Source organism: Pteropus vampyrus, unplaced genomic scaffold (genome assembly GCF_000151845.1).
Source record: "Pteropus vampyrus isolate Shadow unplaced genomic scaffold, Pvam_2.0 Scaffold65, whole genome shotgun sequence".
Taxonomy (NCBI): Eukaryota; Metazoa; Chordata; class Mammalia; order Chiroptera; family Pteropodidae; genus Pteropus; species Pteropus vampyrus.
This window is the reverse complement of record NW_011888846.1, coordinates 2,316,925-2,338,595: the sequence shown is the minus strand read 5'-3', so window position 1 is coordinate 2,338,595 and position 21,671 is coordinate 2,316,925. Positions and strand designations below refer to the sequence as shown.

At 34.6% G+C, this 21,671-nt stretch overlaps 1 protein-coding gene and 1 pseudogene across 2 annotated transcripts in view; one reads left to right on the top strand and one right to left on the bottom strand.

Moving 5' to 3' along the window:
* Positions 1-17,393, top strand: part of TOR1AIP1 (torsin 1A interacting protein 1) — a 28,221-nt gene extending 10,828 nt beyond the window's left edge. The window contains exons 5-11 of one of the 2 annotated variants that reach the window (XM_011361218.2): positions 3,169-3,210; positions 4,091-4,189; positions 6,351-6,404; positions 8,647-8,691; positions 9,209-9,277; positions 12,386-12,442; positions 14,956-17,393. In XM_011361218.2, coding sequence (XP_011359520.1) covers positions 3,169-3,210; positions 4,091-4,189; positions 6,351-6,404; positions 8,647-8,691; positions 9,209-9,277; positions 12,386-12,442; positions 14,956-15,746 — 1,157 coding nt within the window. In that variant the 3' untranslated portion in view covers positions 15,747-17,393. The remainder of the gene's footprint in view (positions 1-3,168; positions 3,211-4,090; positions 4,190-6,350; positions 6,405-8,646; positions 8,692-9,208; positions 9,278-12,385; positions 12,443-14,955) is intronic. The other variant, XM_023531248.1, reaches the window with a different exon arrangement.
* LOC111740563 lies at positions 5,845-5,963 on the bottom strand (annotated as a pseudogene).
* Positions 17,394-21,671: the final 4,278 nt, after the last annotated feature.

Here is a 21,671-nt window from a genome sequence, read left to right as displayed (position 1 = left end):
TCAGATTGTATTTAAATATTTATCTGTACAGTCTTTGCAGTTAAAAAGATGAAGACAGATGGAATATTTAAAACCTTGCATGACATCTAATTATTATGAAATCTAATTATTTTTCTTAATTTGCTTTTTTTTTTTATCATAGTATGAGAAATATTACAAAATTCTTAACTTAAAAGTTTTTATTCTGTGATCCTAAAATCTATCATTTCTTTTTAACCACCTCCTATATGTCAGTGACTGGCATAAATCCTAGAATCAGAAATATCGAGTCCCCAAAAAGTACAAAAATACGATTTAAAAATCAATTAATGTATCCATCATATTAACAGACTAAAGAAATATATCACATGGTCATATCAGTAAATACAGAAACATTTGACAGACTCTTATTCATGCTTATTCATTGTAAAAACACTCAGTAAACTAGGAATAGAGAGGAACTTTCTCAACTTGATAAAGACAATCTACAAAAAAATCCTACAGCTAACATCATACTCAGTGGTGAGAAACTGAAAACTTTTGTAGCATCAGGTACAAGACAAGGATGCCTTTGCTCACCACTCCTTTTCAACATTGTGCCGAAAATTTTAGCTAATGCGATAAGACATGTAAAAGAAGAGGTATACAGATTGGGAAGGAAGAAATAAAACTGTCTTTGTTCACAAATGATATGATCATCTATGTAGAAAATCCAAGAGAATAGACAAAAAAACTGCGTAAACTAATAAGCAACTATAGCATGATTGCAGGATATAAGGTTAATATACAAGTCCATTATTTTTCCTATACATCAGCAATGAACGAGAAATTTGAAATTAAAAATACAATACAGTTACCATCTGCATCCTCCCAGATGAATACTTATATATAAATTAATAAAATATCTAGAAGATCTATATAAGAAAAACTGTAAAACTCTGATGAATGAAATCAAAGAACTACTAAATGGGGAGTTTTCCCATGTTCATTGATAGGAAGGCTCAATGTTGTCAAGATGTCATTTCTTCCCAACTTAATCTATAGACGTAATGCAATCCCAATCATAATCCCAGCAAGCTATTTTGTGGATGTTAACTAACTCTAAAGTGTATATGGACAAACAGAGGGTCCAGAATAGCCAGCACAGTATCGAATGTGAAGAACAAAGTAGGAGGACAGGACTCAACCTCAAGACTTATTATAAAGCCACTGTAATCAAGACAGCATCGTATTGGCAAAAGAATAGACAGATCGATCAATGGAACAAACTGAAATCCCATAAATAGACCCACATATAGTCAACTGATCTTTGACAAAGGAGCAAAGGCAACACAACAGAGCAGAGTCTTTTCAACAAATCATACTGGAACAACTGGATATCCTCATGCAAAAAAGTTAATCTAGACATAGATCTTATGCCCTTAACAAAAATTAACTCAAAACAGATCACAGACTAAATGTAAACACAAAACTATAAAACGACTAGAAGACAACATAGGAGAAAACCTAGGTGACCTTGGGCATTGCAATGCCTTCGAAGATATAAACTAAAGGCATGAGCCATGAAAGAAATAATCGATAAGCTGAACTTCATTAAAATTAAAAACTTCTGCTCTGCAAAAGACATCTATTAAAGCACTATTAACCAGTATACGCAAAGAACTCTTAAAACTCAACAATAAGGAAATAATTTGATTTAAAAACAGGCCTAAGATCTTAACAGACACCTCTCCAAAGAAAATATACAGATGGCAAAAATCCAGATGAAAAGATGCATATGAAAAGATGCTCCACATCATATGTCATCAGGGAAACGAAATTTAAAACAACAGTGAGCCACCACTATACACCTATTAGAGTGGGCAAAGTGCAGAACGCTGACAGCACCAAATGCTGGCAAGAATGTGGAATAACAGGAACTCTCATTCATTGCTGGTGGGAATGTAAAGTGATATAACCACTTTGAAGATGGTTTTACAGTTTCTTATAACTAAACATACTAGACTATCCAGCAATCACTCTTCGATATTTACTCAAGAGAGTTGAAAACATGTCCATGCAAAAACCCGCACTCATTTTTGTATTTCCTTTATACATAATTGCCAAAACTTGAAAGCAACCAAGATGTCTTTTAGTAGGTGAATGGATAAATAAACTATGGTGCATCCAGACAATGGAATATTACTCAGTGCTGAAAATGAACAAGCTACCAAGCCATGAAAAAGACATGAAGGAACCTTAAATGCATATTACTAAGTGAAAGAAGCCAATCTGAAAAGGATACACACCTGTATGATTCTTACTACATGACATCCTGGAAAAGGCCAAAAGATCAGTGGTTGCCAAGGGTTTTAGAGAGTGTGGGAAGGATGAATAGGTGGAGCACAGAGGATTTTTCAGGGCAGTGAAAGTAGTCTGTTTGATACTGTAACGATGGATACTTGTCATTATACGTTGGTCTAAACTCTCATAACACCAAGAGTGAACCGTAATGTAAATTCCAGTCTTTGGGTGATGTGATGTAACAGATGTACCACTCTGGTGGGGATGTTGATAATGGGGAGACTGCATGTGTGGGGGCAGGGAGCAAATGAGTAATCTCCTTTCCACTTAATTTTGCTGTGAACCTTAAACTGCTCTGAAAAAATAGTCTTAATTTTAAAAAAATTATTGAGTGCTTACGATGCGCTGTTATGAACAAAACTGATGGAGCGTAAAAGGGCCGTAGACTGGAAATCGGAAGAGCCTGTGTTCACGTCCTTTTTTGATCACTTGTTAGTCCTGGCACCTTTTGACAAGTCCCTTAGTTAATCTTTGAACCTTAACATACTAGTGTTTTCCCTTCTGACATTTTGGGAATCAGATAAAGACTTGAAGATCTTGTTGAAAATTAGCACCTATAGGGACTGGAATATATATCAACATGGTATTTAAAGTCTGTGAACACAGGTTGCATTTTAGAATACAAACCCATGGATGAAGGAAAAATAAACTTTTCTTCTGATTCCAATTTGTATCAGACTTATTCCTGAAATAACCTAGAGGGAAATAATAGACTCTCTCATAATTTAGCGGGGGAAAAAAGTTGAGTTGGTGTGTCTTTATGCTCACTTTTTTTAACTTAGATGCTCTTATTCCTAAACTTTAACTTTTGATGTTGTATACAACACGTATGCTTTTCTCTTCTAGAAACCACCAGTGTCCAACAGAAGGTCAATTTCTCTGAAGAAGGTATTTTCTTCTAAATGTCATGCTGTATATTCTGAATCTTTTTTGTTCCTGTTAGAAGCACTTTTGATAGGTTCTTAAGAGTGAGAGCAGAAAACGTGTCTTTTTCTTTTTTCTTTTTTTTCAAAGTTCACAACTTATAAAGAATTTATGTATGCAGTACAGACCTAATGTGTCTTTTTCTTCAGAAAAAAAAAATTCATGCTTATCTGAACTGTTAAATGGGCAGGTAAATAGTATAGAATAAGTGTTGATAGCCTGTATGTGCATTTTAAGCATCTTTTGTCTGAGTTAATAATTTTAAGTGAAGCTAATATTTTTAGTTTCTGAGATGTGCTAGCCTTTGATTATGGTATTAAAACAAACAGTTTTCCAGATTCTCATAACTACTCCATATTTGAATAATATAGTACAATTTAGCCCATTTTTAAGCATACCATAACCTGACATTAGTCATCTGCATACTGAAATGTTTGTGTACACTCCCAACACACACAAACAGACAAGCATATGTGCATATACCAGTCTTGTCTGCATTTACACACTAATTATATGTAGTTTCCCCCCATAAGGTAAAATTTTTCCACTATTTAATGCTCCTTTTTTTTTTTACTCTATATTAAAGCCTTAGAATATATAATCTTACAGATACTACTCTGAATATATGTTTGGAATATAATTATACACCTTAGAGAACACAAATGAGCTCAATTTTAGGTTAAAACTTTCTGACTCAGAATAGTAAACAAAATAAAGAGCAATTCTATATCAGATAATTAAGAGGCTTCATCTTAATGTCGAATTGTTTGTTTTTGCTGTTTAATCCAGCCTTTTAGAGCACCAGAATAAAGATTGTGCTGGTGTAACCTTTACTTCTTTTTAGGGGACACTGAAGAAGATGAAGACAACTCCGATGTTAGTTCTGATGTCACTTCTGTTACTTCTGTTAAGGTCGGACCCGGGGCTTCTGTTGAGTCTGAAGGTAACATCACTTTGTATACATATGACTCTTACCTTAGGAGCTGTATTTTTAGTGAAAATATAAAGGTATTTTGTGAATTCGCTTTTTTAAAAAAAATACTTTAAAAACTTTTTTTTAAGTTTCATACTTTTTAATTTATTAAAATTGCTGAGTCCGTGATGAGTACATCTGATTAGTAATGTTATATAATATGTAAACAAATAAGTCACTTTTTAGCCTGCTTTGATATTTATGGAATATGATTTTTTTGGTGCTCACAAGAAGAGTCATTTGTAATTTTTTAAAAAATTATAGGGAAAGTGATCACATTGACATTAATACTATACCATCAGGAGTGGTAGCTTTTAGGAAATTTTAACAAACTTAGGAAACTACTTTCATTTCTGGATTGTTCAATTTCACACCAAGTTAGCATTAATAATAGTTCTTGATAGTTCATGTAAGTTCGCGTCTAAGTTTATTCAAGGAAAAAAATTGACTGAAGAGGAGAGGGAAAAAATGTGAATTTGTGCCTTGAGGGTGCTGATCGAATTTATAAACTCTGTAAATACTGAGTAATTTTATATTTCAGTCCTGTGGAAGAGTAAGTTTCCACTTTCCCCTCACCATCTTTTGAGAATTTCTATAGTTTCTAAGTTTTACTTAATCATTCAGCTTTAAAAATAAGCTCATAAGCTGGTTTCTGGGCATTTGATAATCTATATATTTCCCACCCTTCCTCACTTTTCCCCTTTCTTTCTTAATACAGAAATCCCACAGGAGATATGCAACACTCTAGCATAATGATTCAGAACCTGGGCTCTGGAGCCAGAACCCTGAGTTTCACTCCTCCACTTCTGGGTTTGTGCCCTCAGGCAGTTGCTGAACTTTTACATTCCTCAGTTTCCTCATCTGGGTTGTTGTGAGGTTGAATTAATACATATGTGCAAAGCACTTAGAAAGTACACGGCATATAGTAAACACTCAAATTAAGAGCTGTTATTAGTTTTCATATATATACATAAAGCTCTAAAAATTAGTTTTCATATATATACATAAAGCTCTAAGCAATTCATATAGCCAATGGTTTGATGCCATTGCTACCAGCAGATAGCTTTTTAAAACTACATAAACCCCACGCTCTGTGATCCCTTTAGAATTCTAATAAATTCTCATCGAAGCACACATATTTGCATGCAGAAGAAAAGTCTAGGTAAAGAACAAAGACATGAGGTGTATTAAGAAGAATATTGATCTTCCTAGCTATCTTTGAGACCAGTTATCACCAAAGAGGTACAAGAAGATCCACTGCAGGAAGAAAATACTAATTTCATGTATATTTTTAAAATTTCATTCATTTAAAATATCTTTTTTTGTTGTTTTATAATATACATAACACATTCATATTTCAGTAATGCATATATATGTAATGTTAGAAATAGGTTTTGGAGATTGATGCTAAAATTTTTTAGTAATAGGAATACATTATCAAAAATATTTAGCCATCTTACATGGATGTGTCAAATGCTTCTGTTTCCAAAATAGCAATCTGATTACTTTTAAACAGATTTATTTATAAATTCTACATATATTTTTTTTAGGCGAGGCAACCCTTGATTGACCTCACAGATTGCAAGGACCTTGTCAGCTTACAATCCTTATTTTTTTATTTTTTACACCTACAGCACCTGGTCTTCCTAGGTGGTCTGCCATCCAAGTACTAACCAGGCCTGACCCTGTTTAGCTTCAGAGATCAGATGGGATTGGGCTTGTTCAGGGTAGCATGGCCATAGACTATAAATTCCACTTTTACATGAAAAAGTTTTTAAGAAGAGTAGGCTAAAATACATAATGTGTTGACTGCTTACAAGAGAAACTTAAGGCAAAAATTGATTTTAATAATTTCAAGAAGATACAGTGTTACAAACTTTCAAAATTTTCCCTTCATGTCATGTTCTCGATCTTTTCTTTTTTTCTTTAGAAAGCAGTCAGTAGAAAGATAATAAATTTTTTAGCTACAACCTGACGCTAGAACTTTTTTCAAAATTATGCATCCAAGTATTGAATTCCTTGAGGTTTATCTGTATGTTTTTGCTCTTTTAATTACTCATTTTTCTCTTACCAAACATACATTTAAAAAGTTAATATGTGCTATTATACTATATTTCTTTTTTACTTTTAGCCCAAACCAGTGGAGGAAGTCAATATTCAGAGTCATTTTGGCAGTCGTCACAAAGTAAGTAAAGCCATGTTTTTGCACACTTAAGAGTCTATCTGTGGGCATGGTCAATGCTGTTCTCATTTTTAAAGATCCTCTTTTGCAGTTTAATGTAAAATATTGAAAAAGGTATGGCAAATGCTTAAAAAACATCATCTTGCATCTTAAATTTGTTTCTTGATTTAATTGTCACTGTAGTCAAGCTTGAATTTGAATTAAAAAAATAAAACTACTGCTTTCAGCATTATGTCGAATATTCTTGCTTGCAATATAAATTTGTTGATAAATGTAGTTTAACTGATATAGTAGTTCGAGTCTGCTTATACTGGACATATTCTAATAAAGATATAAAATTTTATATGCAGTGTAATTTCAATTCTGTTGTAAAAGTTTGGAAGGATGAATAAATAAGTGACACACCAGATATAGTAGAAAGTTAATGGTAAGCTAGGTGGTGGCATATAAAAGACTGAGAGCCTTGCTTACAGCTTTGAAAACATTAATAATAAAATGTTGAGAAAATATAACACAAAGAAAAATTGAGAATAGGCCAAAAAGCTAACAGTGATTCGTTTAGGATGGTAGAATTCATGGTGACATTTTTCTTTCACGTTTTTCCTGTATTTTGCAGATTATGTACAATGAATATGTATTTCTTAGGTTAAGCAGAAATGATACGGTTTTTTCTTTTCAAATTTTTAAATCACGTCCAGAATTTGAGTTAGTTATTAATCAACCAAAAATGTCCTGTGTGTAGAATTTTCAAGGACTTTTTTTCTCCTTCCACATCACCGTTTTTAAAATGAGATTATTTTGAAAGAAGTCTTTGGAAATTTGTTTTACAATCACTGTATTCATAGAATTGCACTTTATTTATTTACTTATTTTAGTTTTCAGTACATTCTAGATTTGTAACTTTAAGATATAATACAATGAATAAGTTGCTAAAACACAAAAACAGATCATTTGTGGAAAATTACTGTCTGAAACATCTTATGTATTTGTCCTTTGTTATTCTAAGTCTTTGGTCTTTGGAAGCTCTTAGATATATCTTCCTACATGAATTATGCTTCACTCATGCAGTGGAATACTATTTCTCTATGAAAACGAATTCTGTATGCTAATGAGTAGATGTTCAAGAGATAGTCCCTCAAATCTAAGATACCATTGATTTCATACATCACTGGAAAAGAAAAGCCATCCAGTTAAACTGTGACATGCACCATTGATTATAAGATAGAACCCTAAATCTGAGGTGTTTTTTAAAAACTACTTCTTAGAATAAAGACAACATAAAAAATCGTGTGTCTACTTTTTTAAAATGTATTTTGTTAGTATAGACTGAAGACACATCTAGAAGAATATACATCTGATTCACCGTCGTATTTCTACATGTAATGTTTTGACATAGTAGGCACTTAATATGATATTTATGAACTTTTAAGTTATGCATTTGTAGAATGGTGCATTTATTTTATAGCCAGCGTATGTTATATTTGTATTCAGGAAAAAATAAAGTCGAAAATAAATTTATATCAATATTATTATCAATGGGTAGAAGTAACTCCCTTTCTTAGGGCAAATTTGAGATTTACCTTGTTATAATTGTAAATCATTTTCTAATTCCCATTGTATCATTTTACAGTTATTTTTTTGTTTTTTGTTTTTTGCATCATCTATAATAATTGAGTTTAGTCAGAAAAAATACTTAATCGATGCTTTCCTTTTTTTAAATTTATTTATTTTAATTAGTTTCAAGTATTATAGTTGTTCTTAAATACTGCTCCAAAACATGTGGTAGCATATTTTACTTCATCTCTTATTCTGCAATGTCCACAAGTCTGCTTATATTACATTATATATGGACTGCCAGGTTTATAGTTCAGCCCTACTACTGTTAGATATATAATTGGGCAAATTTTCAATTTCAGTTTCCTTACTTATAAAATAGGAAAAATCATAGTATTTACCACAATAAAGTGTAAGAATTAAATAAAGTATGCTTGATAACTGGCAAACATTCAAAACATTTTGATATTTGTTGATCCTAAAGCTGACTTCCAATTCTCTAATTCCTGAACATTTTTGAAGTTTAGAAAAGGTAAAATAAATATATATCATATATGTTTGGGACTGATGAAAGAAACGGTTTTTGTTTTGTCTTATAGTGTCCACAGTAAACAAGCAAAATATCTATGCAACATCTTCATTGTTTTTATTTCCAAATATTCTATGACTATATCTCTGTTTTCTGTTTCAGGTCGAGATGTCACAGCTCTTGATAAGCAACATTCTGTGCTAAGTGGTTGGTTGTTCTTTTATGAGTCAAACAATTCTAACCCGTCTTACTCTGCCAACAAAAAACTCTAATAGGATTTTAAGTCATTTTATCCTCTTTCCTTTTAATTCACCACACATTGGTAGTATATGTGAGAGTTACTCTGTGATGTGGAAATGTGTTCAAGTCAATTTTACCGAAAGCAATTTATTCGCAAAAGCAAATGGTTAACTTTTTTCTTCTTAAATAACCTTGAAATCAGGTTCAGGTGTTACTGAACTCAGTCACAGCTGTAGACCAGAGCAAAGGACTTAGACATAGTTTCCTTTCTTAGGTGATCGTATATTTATTCTGCTGTGGGAAGTGATTCATCCTCACTGACGTGGTCCTTTGGCATTATCTTTTACTTTTGAACCTATTGCTTTCGTCGTTTTCCTCCCCGACTTTGTTTTGCTTTTCTCATAAATTTATCTTGCAACACTAGAATATAGTGTACCTTTTCAAAGTATGTGAAATGATATCTTGGTGTATGTGTTTTCTTCAGGTTCGGTATATCAAACCACCCCTCGGGAATGGGTCCAACAAACCACAAGAATAAGGACTAGGATGCAAAGTAAGTTGGTAAATTTCGACCTGCTATTAAAATAATTTAAAGCTTATTTGCTGTTTTCTTGTTGAACATACAGAAATATTTAATTCTTCAGATAAGCATTTAGGTTGTTGGTGATTTTATTAATAAAGGTCAGCTATGATTACTAGTTTGGTTATTTCCATCTGCTTGGACTGGCAGGAGGTGAGCCTAGGTGTAAAGTGTAGATAGTGGTGTGAGAAAACCAGTGGGTGATGGGTCTAGACTGAGCAAGTTGTCAGTTCTGTCCACCGGCAGTACAATCTGTACATGATAATGAAATTCTCTTTGGACAGTACCTGTCTTGTTAGTTTTAGTAGACTTTCTTTACTTTTATATAAATGACCAGCTTTGCACACCCATTATATTTTAGTAGTAAAGGCTGAAATCCACAAATTGTATTTCATGTTTAGATTTAGGATGGATTAAATGTCATAGAATTTAAGAAATACCATAAATAGATGTGACGAAACAATCATACTTTGAATTCAGTGTCTATCATAATTTCTGTAGCAGTGTGTTCACATTAAACCTTGACTATATAAAAAAAGCAATCCATGCCTTCAGTGACCCTTCACCTCTATCCCTTCTTTACTCATCTGAACACAGCAAGTCTCAAGGTCATCAGATATCTCCTTCCTTTTATTTAGATGATGTCAAAATCCCTATCATGTATCTCTTGCTCATGAAATGACTCACTGCAGTTGGACAAAATAACCTCTGTGGCTTTGTTTTTCTATCAGTAAAGTAATAATGGTCACAGTTCATTTTACCACTCACATAAGTGAGTTCTTCTGCTGTCTAAAACTGAAGAGCAGTTTGCTCTTGCCTTATTGTTGGATGTCATTTCTTACTACCATATGTACCTGCTATTAAAAGACCATTTTCTTTCACAATTTGCTTTTCCTGACCTATTATAGTTAGGAAAACAAATATTAATTATTCAGCTTATTAGGATTGTGTTTATAACTGGTATAAAAATTTAAACTTACTTTCAACATCCGAGAGATACTCTTGGAAGTAAAAATGAGTTTGAGTATGTATACTTTGAAAAATTCAGAGACTTTTTATGTTCTTGGTTCTTAATTATATCTCCTGGGTAATTAATAGCAGATAAATTACTTCCCGATAAGTGAAGTATAAGACACATTGTTATCAACAAATCTTTATATAATTTTTACTTCGTCTGATAAGATACTGTGCACATGCAATACAGAATGAAAAATAATTGTATTGAAGATCTGATTGGAATGTAGAAATAAATCTTTTAGTTGCTAAGTCGATAGTTCACTTTTTGTATTTTATGTTTGCATTCCTGCTTTGTCTTGTTAGTGTATTTATTATGGCTTAAATAGTTGTATACTGATTGATAGCCATCTACCATTTATATATAGGGTTTTGAGTGTCACATGGAAATTAGATACCAGAAGTTTGCACATTTAGGTACAGATAATGGAATTCTTTAGACCTTTAACCACACAAGGACTTTAAGATAAAAACAATGAACAGGAAGAAAATATTTTCAATGAAGGTAGATTACTGTGATTTTCAAACAGCCTTATAGATTCCTATTCAGTCTGAGATCATTTTTAAAAAATTTTTCTTAGCGTTCCAAATTTCATATCTCATTGCCTTAATTATACATTTCTGCCTGTTTCAGTGAGAAAAAAAATTATTTTTAGATTTACATGTTCAAGAACCTGGGACTTTAGATCCTTATTGTCACCCCATGTTAACACCAGTTCCCTGGATAGACAGGTCCCAGGTCAGATTTCCACCTGTAGCCTAACCTTCGTGAAAGATAGAACTGCTGTCTTGATTTTCCTGTTTCCTGGATGATAAAACAGCGAGAATGGGGAAGAATGTTTATGGAGAGTTCAGAACTTTTGAGTCTGTTCCTCACTAACATACATACTTTGGAACCTGTCTCTAGAAGTGGCATATAGAAAAGAGGAGAGTTTAGAGCTCTCGGGTTCCAGTCCCAGCTCTTCTACCGACTAATTGAGTGATCTTGGGAAAGTCACTTAACCTTTGTGAACCTCAGTTTTCTTATATGTAAAGTAAGGGCAGCAGTGCCTATAACCAGGTTATTCTGAGGAACTTAGTAGATTTGTAAATACAGTTTTCCAAAGCTATATGCCACATGAATAATTGTTAATGCTTATTTATTGTTAAAATATATCATGTAATAATCAGTAATAATTATGAAAGATTTGTGCCCTCTGCCCTTGATGTTTTTAGAATGATTGTTACCATACTCTTCAGACTGAATAGCTAGAGCTTTATCTTCTAAAAAGCTTTTTTTAAAGAATTTTTTAACTGTCCCTAATAATATTTTTAATAAGAGGATTGAGATTATCTTTTATGCAGTGCCCTGCCTCGACAGTATATACCCTGCTAAGTTTGTGTTCTATGGATTATATAACTCTTACATGTTATGGAATAACTGTTATTTAGCGATTCTTCATTAAAATCATCACAGAAGACCACTTAACAGCAATTTTATCTATTATCTCATTTGTTCTTTGCAACCATGGATTGTAAGATATTCAAGATAAACATTATCTTGATGGATTTTTTTTAATTTAATAAAAAAATAAGACAATTGTATTATGTTTCACATGCTCTTTCACTATAGGTTGCTCTACTTGCCATTCTCATAGATTTTTTTTTAAAAAAAAAACATTTTATTAAGGTAGGATTGGCATACATTTAATGTAGACAACTTTTGTATTCAATGTTTACAAATCGATGAGTTCAGTGATAAGTATACACCTGTGAAATCATCACCACAGTCTATGCTTCTGTCCCAGAAGTTTCACCACTCCCATTAAATAATCAGATACTTCAAGGCTTTCTTACAGAACTAATGCTTTGTGCTAGACCACTACATGCCAGCAGTAATTAGGAGGGAAATGGGTCTGTGCCTCAAGGAGCTGTCAATCTAACAGGCGCTCGGATCTTCTGCTTTTTTTCTGTTTCTGGTTGATCACTGCCTTATTTTCCCTTGATAAGGTTTGTATTTTCTTTCTCTGTTGGAAATACATAAGTTATGAGACATAAAGTGATAGCTTTTCTTGCTCCTATCATTAGATGACCGCCTTCAGAAATTAGAGCTTAGAAACCGGTCTCCGTCAGCCTCCAGCCAACGTAAGTTTGTCTGTTCAGTTTTTATTAAATGCGTCTCTAAAATTGGGGATCCATAATTGGTTTTAAATTATTTGGCAGCCAAATAGCTTAATGCTGGTATTGTACTCGAAGATATTTTATTTTAAGGAAATTTTAAGAGAAAAGTATATATTTTAATAGCAGTGAAATTTTTTTTAAGAACAAACTATATGAAAGGACATCGAGTTTTCTCCTTCACTTTATTGTCCATGAGACTAAAAGTAAAATTTAAGTACAGCTACTAATACTGTTAACCAAGTGAACCTTGATGATTTCAAAAAAAAAAAAAGGGCCCCCCACATAACATAGCAAAGTGGGATTAACAGAGGTTTTAGAATCAACGAGCCTGTATTTGAATTAGATTGGACCACTTACCTTCTGTATAGCCTTGGGCAAGTTGAGTTTTTTAAGCCTGTTTATTATCCTGCATTAGTACAAAGAAAACAGTGATTCTCAAACATTTTGGTCTCGGTACCACTTTCCACTAGTGAAATTAATAAGTACCCCAAAGAGCTTTTTAAAAATATATATGAAAAAAAATAATAATGTATATGGGTTTTACCTATCCGTAGTTACCTAGAAATTAAAATTGAATTTTTTTTTTAAATATTTTAGTAAGAAGAGTGACAAATTGCTTCATATTTTTGTCTAATCTCTTTAATGTCTGGCTCAATAAAATGGAGCTAGATTCTCTATCTGCTTCAGCATTCAATCTTCTGCATTCAAAAAATATATTGTTTTAGTCTAAGTAATTTCAGAAATTCCACTTATACAGATATACAGAATTTTAATAGTGTTCAGATAATTGCAGATATTCTCTTAATATTTGCCAAAACTCAACAAGTGGTAATTGAAATAATGTTGTTTGAAATGTGAAATCTGAAACCATATTAATGAACTTTTTGTATTCTATTACATTAAAATCCATCGATCGGTCTTGTACTTTGAATGGAATATCATTAATTGGTCATATAGAAAATATTGGTTCACTAAGTTATATAGGTCTTCCAAATGTCGACACATTTGTAATACAATATAAAAAGATTACATTTGTTAACATCACCACAAATCTTAAGACAAAAAAGTCATTTAACTACTGGGAGCTGTCAAGCTCATAATGGCAGATATTTCCACAATCCTAATTTTCACTTGGAACCTTGAATTTTATAATTGGCAGCTGATATCGTCAGGCTCACTTTGTTCATTTTCAAGAAAATGTCTTATCACATATGCAAATCAGACTAACCATAGTTTGTCACTTGTTCTTTCAAGTAAAAATTCCATGAAAAAAGCACTAGTTCAGCCCACAACTCAATTGCACAGAGTTCTTTTCCTTGAGACAACCATTGTGCTGTGCTATGTACACATCAGAAGTGCTCTATGGATGCTACTCATTTCTTCACACAGAATATTAAGATTTCTACTCAGATTGAGTTTTAATAAGGTAAATAATTTTAACTGCTTTATGAAGGACATTCTAAAGTGAAACCGATAACCTCGAATGCATAGCCATGAAGTATACACAGACTGTACCAGTACAGTTTGGTGCCACTGTCCTGTGATTCAGGTTACAGCGTCATTTGGTTTTCCCACCATGGCTTTTTGCACCATCAGCACAAGTGTCAACATGGTGGGAAAAGTGAGATAATATCTTGTGAAGCCCTTGAAAGGCTCTTCAGGTACCCTGCCAGCCGCACTTTGAGAACTGGTGCTCTGAAAGGTTCATAGTAAAATTATTAGCCCAAAGCAGACAATGAATAAATAGAATGTGTAAAAGTATTATTGTCGCTATAATAGTAAATGATTAAATGAGTGATACGTAAAAAAGTGCTTTATAAACTGAAAAGCACTAAATAAATGTAAACTGATATCATGATTGCCAGTAATAATTCGGGATGAGTTCCAAGCTAAGTCTTACCAGTGTTAACTTGCATATCACGAAAGATAGGCATCAGTGCAATTAAAGGGACAGCTAGCTATTATATATGCAAGATGTTCATTTATAGTGCATCTTTTTATCTTTTATATACTTCAGAAACGTCAAAAATTCCACCCCGAATAATGAGGCATGTGAGCTCTGAGTTTCTAAATTAAAAAGCACTTTATAAAGTGTCTTTTAATATTGTTTACTTCCCTAATATTAGCAGTAATAATAGTTTTGCTTTATAAATTACATTATTTCTGACTTGCTTATGCCTACATTTCCTACATTTAAAATAATTCTTTTTTCTCTAAGACTTTTTTTTTTTTTTAATCATTTTGACATTGAAGAGACACATAGCATACTTACCCACATAACTTAAAACCTATGGGTGTGAGATTTTCTTGAAAACATGTCATGAATTATTTCTTCAAGAAGGTAAGTTATCAGCTCCCTTCTTTAAATTCTTTCCTCTTTTATCTTATGTTTATAAAGATTAATATTGGTTTTTAAAGCCACTCGCCCTTGAATCTAAGAAAATATTTGTATCTGTCATTTCTTTTTTTCTGAGCAGACGTGACTAGACAACCCCAAAATGCATCTTCTGTCAAGATAAAGTGGTGGTGGTGGCTACTGGTTCCGATCGTTATTTTTGCTGTCGGGTATTGGTGGTACCCTCTCACCCCTGAGGCAGAAACCACTGCTGTTAAAGAGTTCCAGAACCAGATGAAACAACTTATGAATAAGTACCAAGGTCAAGATGAGAAGCTGTGGAAAAGGAGCCAAACATTCCTGGAAAAACATCTTAATAGCTCCCAGCCTCGGCCTCAGCCTGCTATCTTGCTACTCACTGCTGCCCGCGATGCTGAAGAGGTGCTCAAATGTCTGAGTGAACAAATTGCTGATGCCTATTCATCCTTTCGTAGTGTCCGTGCCATCCGGATTGATGGGACAGGCAAAGCTACTCAGGACAGTGATGCCGTCAAACTAGAGGTTGATCAGGAACTGACCAACGGATTCAGAAATGGCCAGAATGCAGCTGTGGTACACCGCTTTGAGTCACTGCCCGCACGCTCTACTTTGATCTTCTATAAGTACTGTGACCATGAGAATGCAGCCTTCAAAGATGTGGCCTTAGTCCTGACCGTCTTGTTGGAGGAGGAGACACTTGGAACCAGTCTAGGTCTAAAGGAAATTGAAGAAAAAGTGAGGGATTTCCTCCGAGTCAAATTCACCAACTCTGACGCACCTAACTCCTACAAACACATGGACCCGGACAAACTGAGTGGGCTCTGGAGCCGTATTTCCCACCTGGTCCTGCCCGTACAGCCTGAAGATGCCCTGAAGAGGGGCATCTGCTTATAAGGAGTGACAGAAGAGGAAATCATGTCTCAAGTTCTGAGAATTTTTCAGACTTTTTAACCAGAGACAGGATTCAGAGCTCTTTTTGAAAGAACTGGTTTCTTTTTAAAGGAAGTTAAGTTCTTATGTGAACATGGAGCATTTATTCATTTATTCAAGCTATTACCTGTTAGTTGAGAGAAATATTTCCCTGTTCCAAGTGAGATTGTGTTGAGAATATCTGAGAACTATAAATTACATGCAGTCCCATAGAGGATCTACTTAGATTCTGGGTTAAATCATTATTGCTATGGTATGACCAGCGGGAAGGATTAGAAAATGCTTTCTATGAATCCTCCCAATTTTTAACATAGACTTTTTACAGAATTTGTTATTGGTAAGGCAGCTCCCTAAATGCAACTGTGGGTTTTCCCATTTTGTTTTCTTTTACATCCTTTAGGTGTGAGTTCCTTAGTCATCTTCTGCTTATAGGAACAAAAGTAATGAAAGGTCATCTGACTGTGTGTTTGGATTTTTTTTTTCTTTGTTTTTAGAGGATGGGGAAAAGGAGGCAAAGGAAAAGAGAGGGATCGAGGAATCGGGAAGGAAAGAGGGAAAAAATGTCTTCAAGATGAAATGTTAAACTAAGCCACTGAGACTTAGATTAGTCAAACAGACTCCATTCTCAATGAATTCTGTTGGGATTTGTTTTTCACATGTCCTTTTTTTTTTTTTTTTTTTTTAACCTTTAAGAAATTTTTGGTCCTCCCAAGGATTTTGAAGCATGTATATCATGAGGTTAAGTATATTTGTTCATGTGACACTTAAGGGCAGATAAATTCAGAGCAGTTTATTTCGGATATATCTTGAAGCTTTGTTTTAAATTAAGACATATAGTTTCTGGGGAAGGGAGGGAAAAAAGAGGAATATAATTTCAAGAATCGGTAAACCATTTGCTAGCCAGCTTTGCTGGGCTATTGAAGGAGGATTTAATTTTCTGCGTGTCCACTTGTCGCAGTTGTAGACCTTTAGTGACACCCTAATAGCAAATATTAAGATTTACTATGCACGTGATAAATTCTATTAAGAGTGCCTCGAGCCAAAAGAGATCGTGAACTTCATATGTGAAGAATGTTAAAATGTACTACTGCACATTGTTGTACTCTGACTTTGCATCTGTATAGCTTGCTCATCTATCATCTGCTTTGATTTTCTTAAAATCCTAAAATTCTAGATTCACCTTGTTTTTTAACTATCTACAAATCTTTAAATGAAAATACTGTTTTTTAGAATTCTAGAGCTAGTCATTGATTTCACTGCTTACCTGTTGAGGATTTCATGACTGGTGAGAGAGAGTGGTCTAATCTCTCCCCACCGGGACTACCAGTGTTTATAAATTTATACTCCATATTGTGATTTGTACCTGACTGTCAGAAGTCAGATTATCTGATTTTTAGAGGATTCTAAAACAAGAGTTTTTGAAAAGGCTTATTTTATACCTATATATTATATGCAAAAACAAATGTTTTTATTAAATGTTTCACTGACCAAAATAATTTTAAAGTAATTAACATTACCTATCTTTCAAGAAAAGTAATTGTAGCAGCTGATCTGTAAATGACTTCAAAAGCTATTTTAGTAATTTAAATAAATTTACTTTCTTGGTTTGTACTCTGTGTTGTAAACTTAATGATTCATAAACTTATTTTTATTAATCCTAGACTTTTATTTATACTCAAACAACTTTAGTGACTTTTGCTAGGAGAAACAAAGGCCACAGAATGAGAGCCATTCACAAGGACATTGGTTAGGTGTATGATCACCATGATTTTCTATTTTATCCAGAGATTTTGAATTATCACTAAGATGAAATTAATTTAGGGATTTCCAACTTGACAAAAGAATCTACAGCAGTGTTTCTCGAATTTTTCATTCTCACCTTCCTAGAGAGCCTTATTGGATATATTTTTTCTAATTGTCTACCCCCATAAAATGTTAATACTACACTTATATGATCTGTTTATGTACCATATATATTTTTGTGCTTTATACAGTCAAGTGAGATATTTTTGCTTCCCAAGAATCAGTTTTTGCCTCTACTGAGAATGTATGCTCAAGAACATCTGTGTTTCAGATCATCGCTAAAACATTGTTTTCTGTTCATGTTACTCTTTTGCAAAGGAAAGTTTAATAGTCATCAGCTTGAAAATAGGAACTAGAGTCTCTAGAAATGAAACACATTGTGACTTTTGGTGACAATATTGGCCCAGGAAAAACCACAGGACAGTACTGGTCTTAACAAATTTCTAGAACATAATTTGATATTCTTCTTTTAGTGACTTTCTTATATTATCTTTATCTTTAAGGAAGTTTTCTAAACCTCCAATCCTCAAAGATGGGAAGTAAACTTGATTTTCATTCTATGAGGAGAACTATAACTTAGAAAGAGTTTGCATAGTTCATGACTAAAGACATAAAACCCAGTTTCTCTGTGATCTTTAGGTCTTTGGAAAGTGGTCTTTATGTTGGCAGTGAGGAGGCATTTCTCACTGAATGCATACAGGCAATGGACTATTCTGCTATATTTTTCCCATCAAGGTCATAGAGCAAAATCTTATATGCTATGAGGATTCTGCTGCCATTAGCTTCCTGGAATGAAGATGTGAGTCCTGAGTGTGGGAAACCAGACTGAGAAAGCCACCATTACTGGAAAAAGAGCAAAGTGCCTTGAACACCTCTCTCTCTCTGGCTTGCGGGCTCTTCTGGATGGTAGCAAAAACATAGCCTGTCACCTGAACATAAACAGGGAGAAACCACTTACAACCTACACATTGTACTCTTACCTTTTGCACATGCTTGGAACCTTCTGGAATACTTCCTTTCCTGGCCCCTCCCTTTCCCCTAGTTTTATGCTCTGCTAATTCTTATTTGTTCTTAAGGCCTTGTTTTCAGGCAGAACTTCACTGAAACCTCCCTTGATTCCCTACCCCCAAGTACTGGTTCAGGTGCCTTGTCTTTATGCTCTCATGCATCCTGTATCACCCCTGACAGAGCAGTGAGCACACTCCCACTACCATCTGCCTCTTGAGAGCAGGAGAGTTACCAATATCTTCATAGTGATCATCACAAAGAATGCTCAAATAATTGGTTGAATAAAAATTGCAGGCCCTACCTAGTTAGCTAGAATAAGTCGCATCTTTCTGAGTGATTTACTTGCTTTTTTTTTTTTTTCTCTTTCATAAACGTTTCTCTAAAGCTTTATGTAACTATTTCAGCCTGGATTCAGTGGTGCTATGAGTAATTTAAGATGAAGGAGACCAATACCAGTGGTGCAAGGAAACACCCTTCTCTGGCAAAGCAAGGATCATAAGTGAGAAGTCCCCAAGGGGAAGGTGACTATTGAGAGACGAAACTGTGAGACCATGAGATTTCGAATGTGATTTTTTTTAAAAGGGCTAGCGGGTTTCCTTACATCTTTTCATATTGCCTTAGGAGGGTATTATAGTCCAAATAAGAGAGAGCATAGAGGGCAGATGGACAAGAAAGATAATTGACAAGTGAATTGACGAGGCTTGGTAATTGTAATGTTACAGAGAAAATACGTCACAGAGGACTCTTCAAAAGTGCTATATGACTAAAAATACTTCTTTCTATTTAGCTCATGGATCTTCTCCCTCACAAATACTAAGCACACAGTGGTAGACTAAATTCTTCTCTCCGCGTGTCTTCATGTTGACTTTTAAAAGTTTGAAGTAGAGACAGTCACATATTTAGTCAGGAACTGTTTGATTGTAAATAAAACCCTGCCTAACTAGGAAAAGAGAAAAGGAATGGCGGGGTGGGTGTTGTAAGAATACACATCTCAGACTCCACGACAGGGAAGTACAGGAACTGAGAGGGCCATCCTGGATGGAGACATCAGCGGGCATCCCCTCTGCCTCTACTTCCGGTTTGCTGTGCTTCAGCGACTTCTTTGTGACTTAAACGCATCAACGTGGTGAATCTGATTGGCTCCATCCCGTGTATGTATGACTTCTGAAAAACAAAAACTGTGATTAAATATGGTCGCCTAGGTCACCCCTTCAACAGGGACCGTGAGTAGGGATGGCAGTCTGCTGAGGTCAGGCCAAAGAGTAGGCAGATATGGTTAAGGAACAACTGAATACGTCTTCAGATACATAGAGACACATATAATGTGATACTATCCTGGTTAATTAACTTCATTTTGGCTTTTAAAAAAAATCAATGAAAGGCAATGGAAACAATATGAAAGTTTTAAAATCTAGGTCCTGGTTATGTCTCTCTAGATAAATTTGACCTAAGCAAATCCTTTCTATAGCTCTGCTACAAACGTGTTCTTCCCATTGCTTACTGTGCTTTCTATGCTGAAAAGGGGAGACAATTATCCAAACTTCAGGTATTATTTTACTATGCAATAGCTACTATTTGTTATAAAGACCTGTGAACACAGCTTTTTTTTTTCAGTCCGTTTCTTGGGCAAGTGAGGTGTGGTAGGTGACCATGAACCTCCTGATTCAAACTTGATGTTTTAGGGTTTTCCCACTTTTAGAGAGCACCATTCTTGGGCTAAATTCAAGAAGAAAAGCTATTCCATGTTTACAGCCCTCTATAGCAGGGGTCCCCAAGCCCTGGTCCATGGACTGGTATGGGTCTGCACAGCAGGAGGTGAGCAGGGAGAGAGCGAAGCTTCATCTGTATTTGCAGTTGCCCCCAGTGCTAGCATCACCGCCTCCGCTCCACCTCGGGTCGTCAGGCCTTAGATTCTCATAGGAGCCCCGGTCCCTGGTGCCAAAAATGTCGGGGACCGCTGCTCTATAGAAACGTGTATTACTTGATGGACAAACTTTAAAAATCTATTCTCAGTCTCAGAGTTTTAATGGACTTCCTTTTCTTTTTCTACGATGGCAAAGAGCTATATGAAGATCTTTGTATTCGAATATGTATTAAGTTGTTCCTCACCCTTTTCTATATTTCGTTAGCTATCAAGTGCCTATTAATGCTTCAAGCACTGTTCCAAGTGCTCTACATGTATTAACTGATTTAATTCTCACAATCCCCCTGTGAAGTGGTACTATCATCTCAAATTAATAGGAGACTGAAGCACAGAAAGGTATAAAATGACACTCAAGAATGCTCAAGTAGAAAGTGGTGAAGCAGAGATTTGAACCCGGGCAGTTCGACTTTAAAACATCTATTCTTAACCACTACATCCGTAGTCTCTAGAACCCCAAACATGTTATTTTACCCCCAATCTATTCAGGTTCTATATAGGTTGGAGTATTTTTCCAATCTAGATTCTCATTTGTGGTTCTCCTTTAAACATTTTTCTTTTTTTCCTCCTTTCTCAGTTTTGTGGAACCCGATATTGCAAACACCGAGGGTGTGAATAAGTTTGAGTAGAGTGAGGCAGTCATCATCCAGTCCTACCTGTTGACTCATATTTGCATACACTGGCATCATGCTTTTGTGACTAAGGCCTGCAGTGTTGACTCACAGTTCATCCTTTTCAAAATACCTACGTGTAACCTGAATGTTGGCTTTTCCTGCGTACCACACGGCCTGTTTTTGCCCTCTCTCAGCCTTGATGCAAAACACCACTTTGAATTCCTGAGATGCAATTCATTTACCTCAAAAGCAGCGGAAATTCCACAGAGACGGAAGGAAAAGGATGTTTCAGGGCACAGGCCTCACAATCTGGAGTCTGACTGCCTGAGTCCCAATCCCAGCTCTATACTTTCCTCAATGAATGACACTGGCAAATGACTTAATTTCTCTATGCCTCAGTTTCCTCATCTCTAAAATAGGGAAAATTATGGTAATTATAGTGTTGTTGTGAAGATTAAGTGAGTTAATATATGCAAGGCACTTAGAAAGTGCCAAGCACATCAAAGGGTACGATATTAGCCATTTTGTTTACCTAAATTCTTA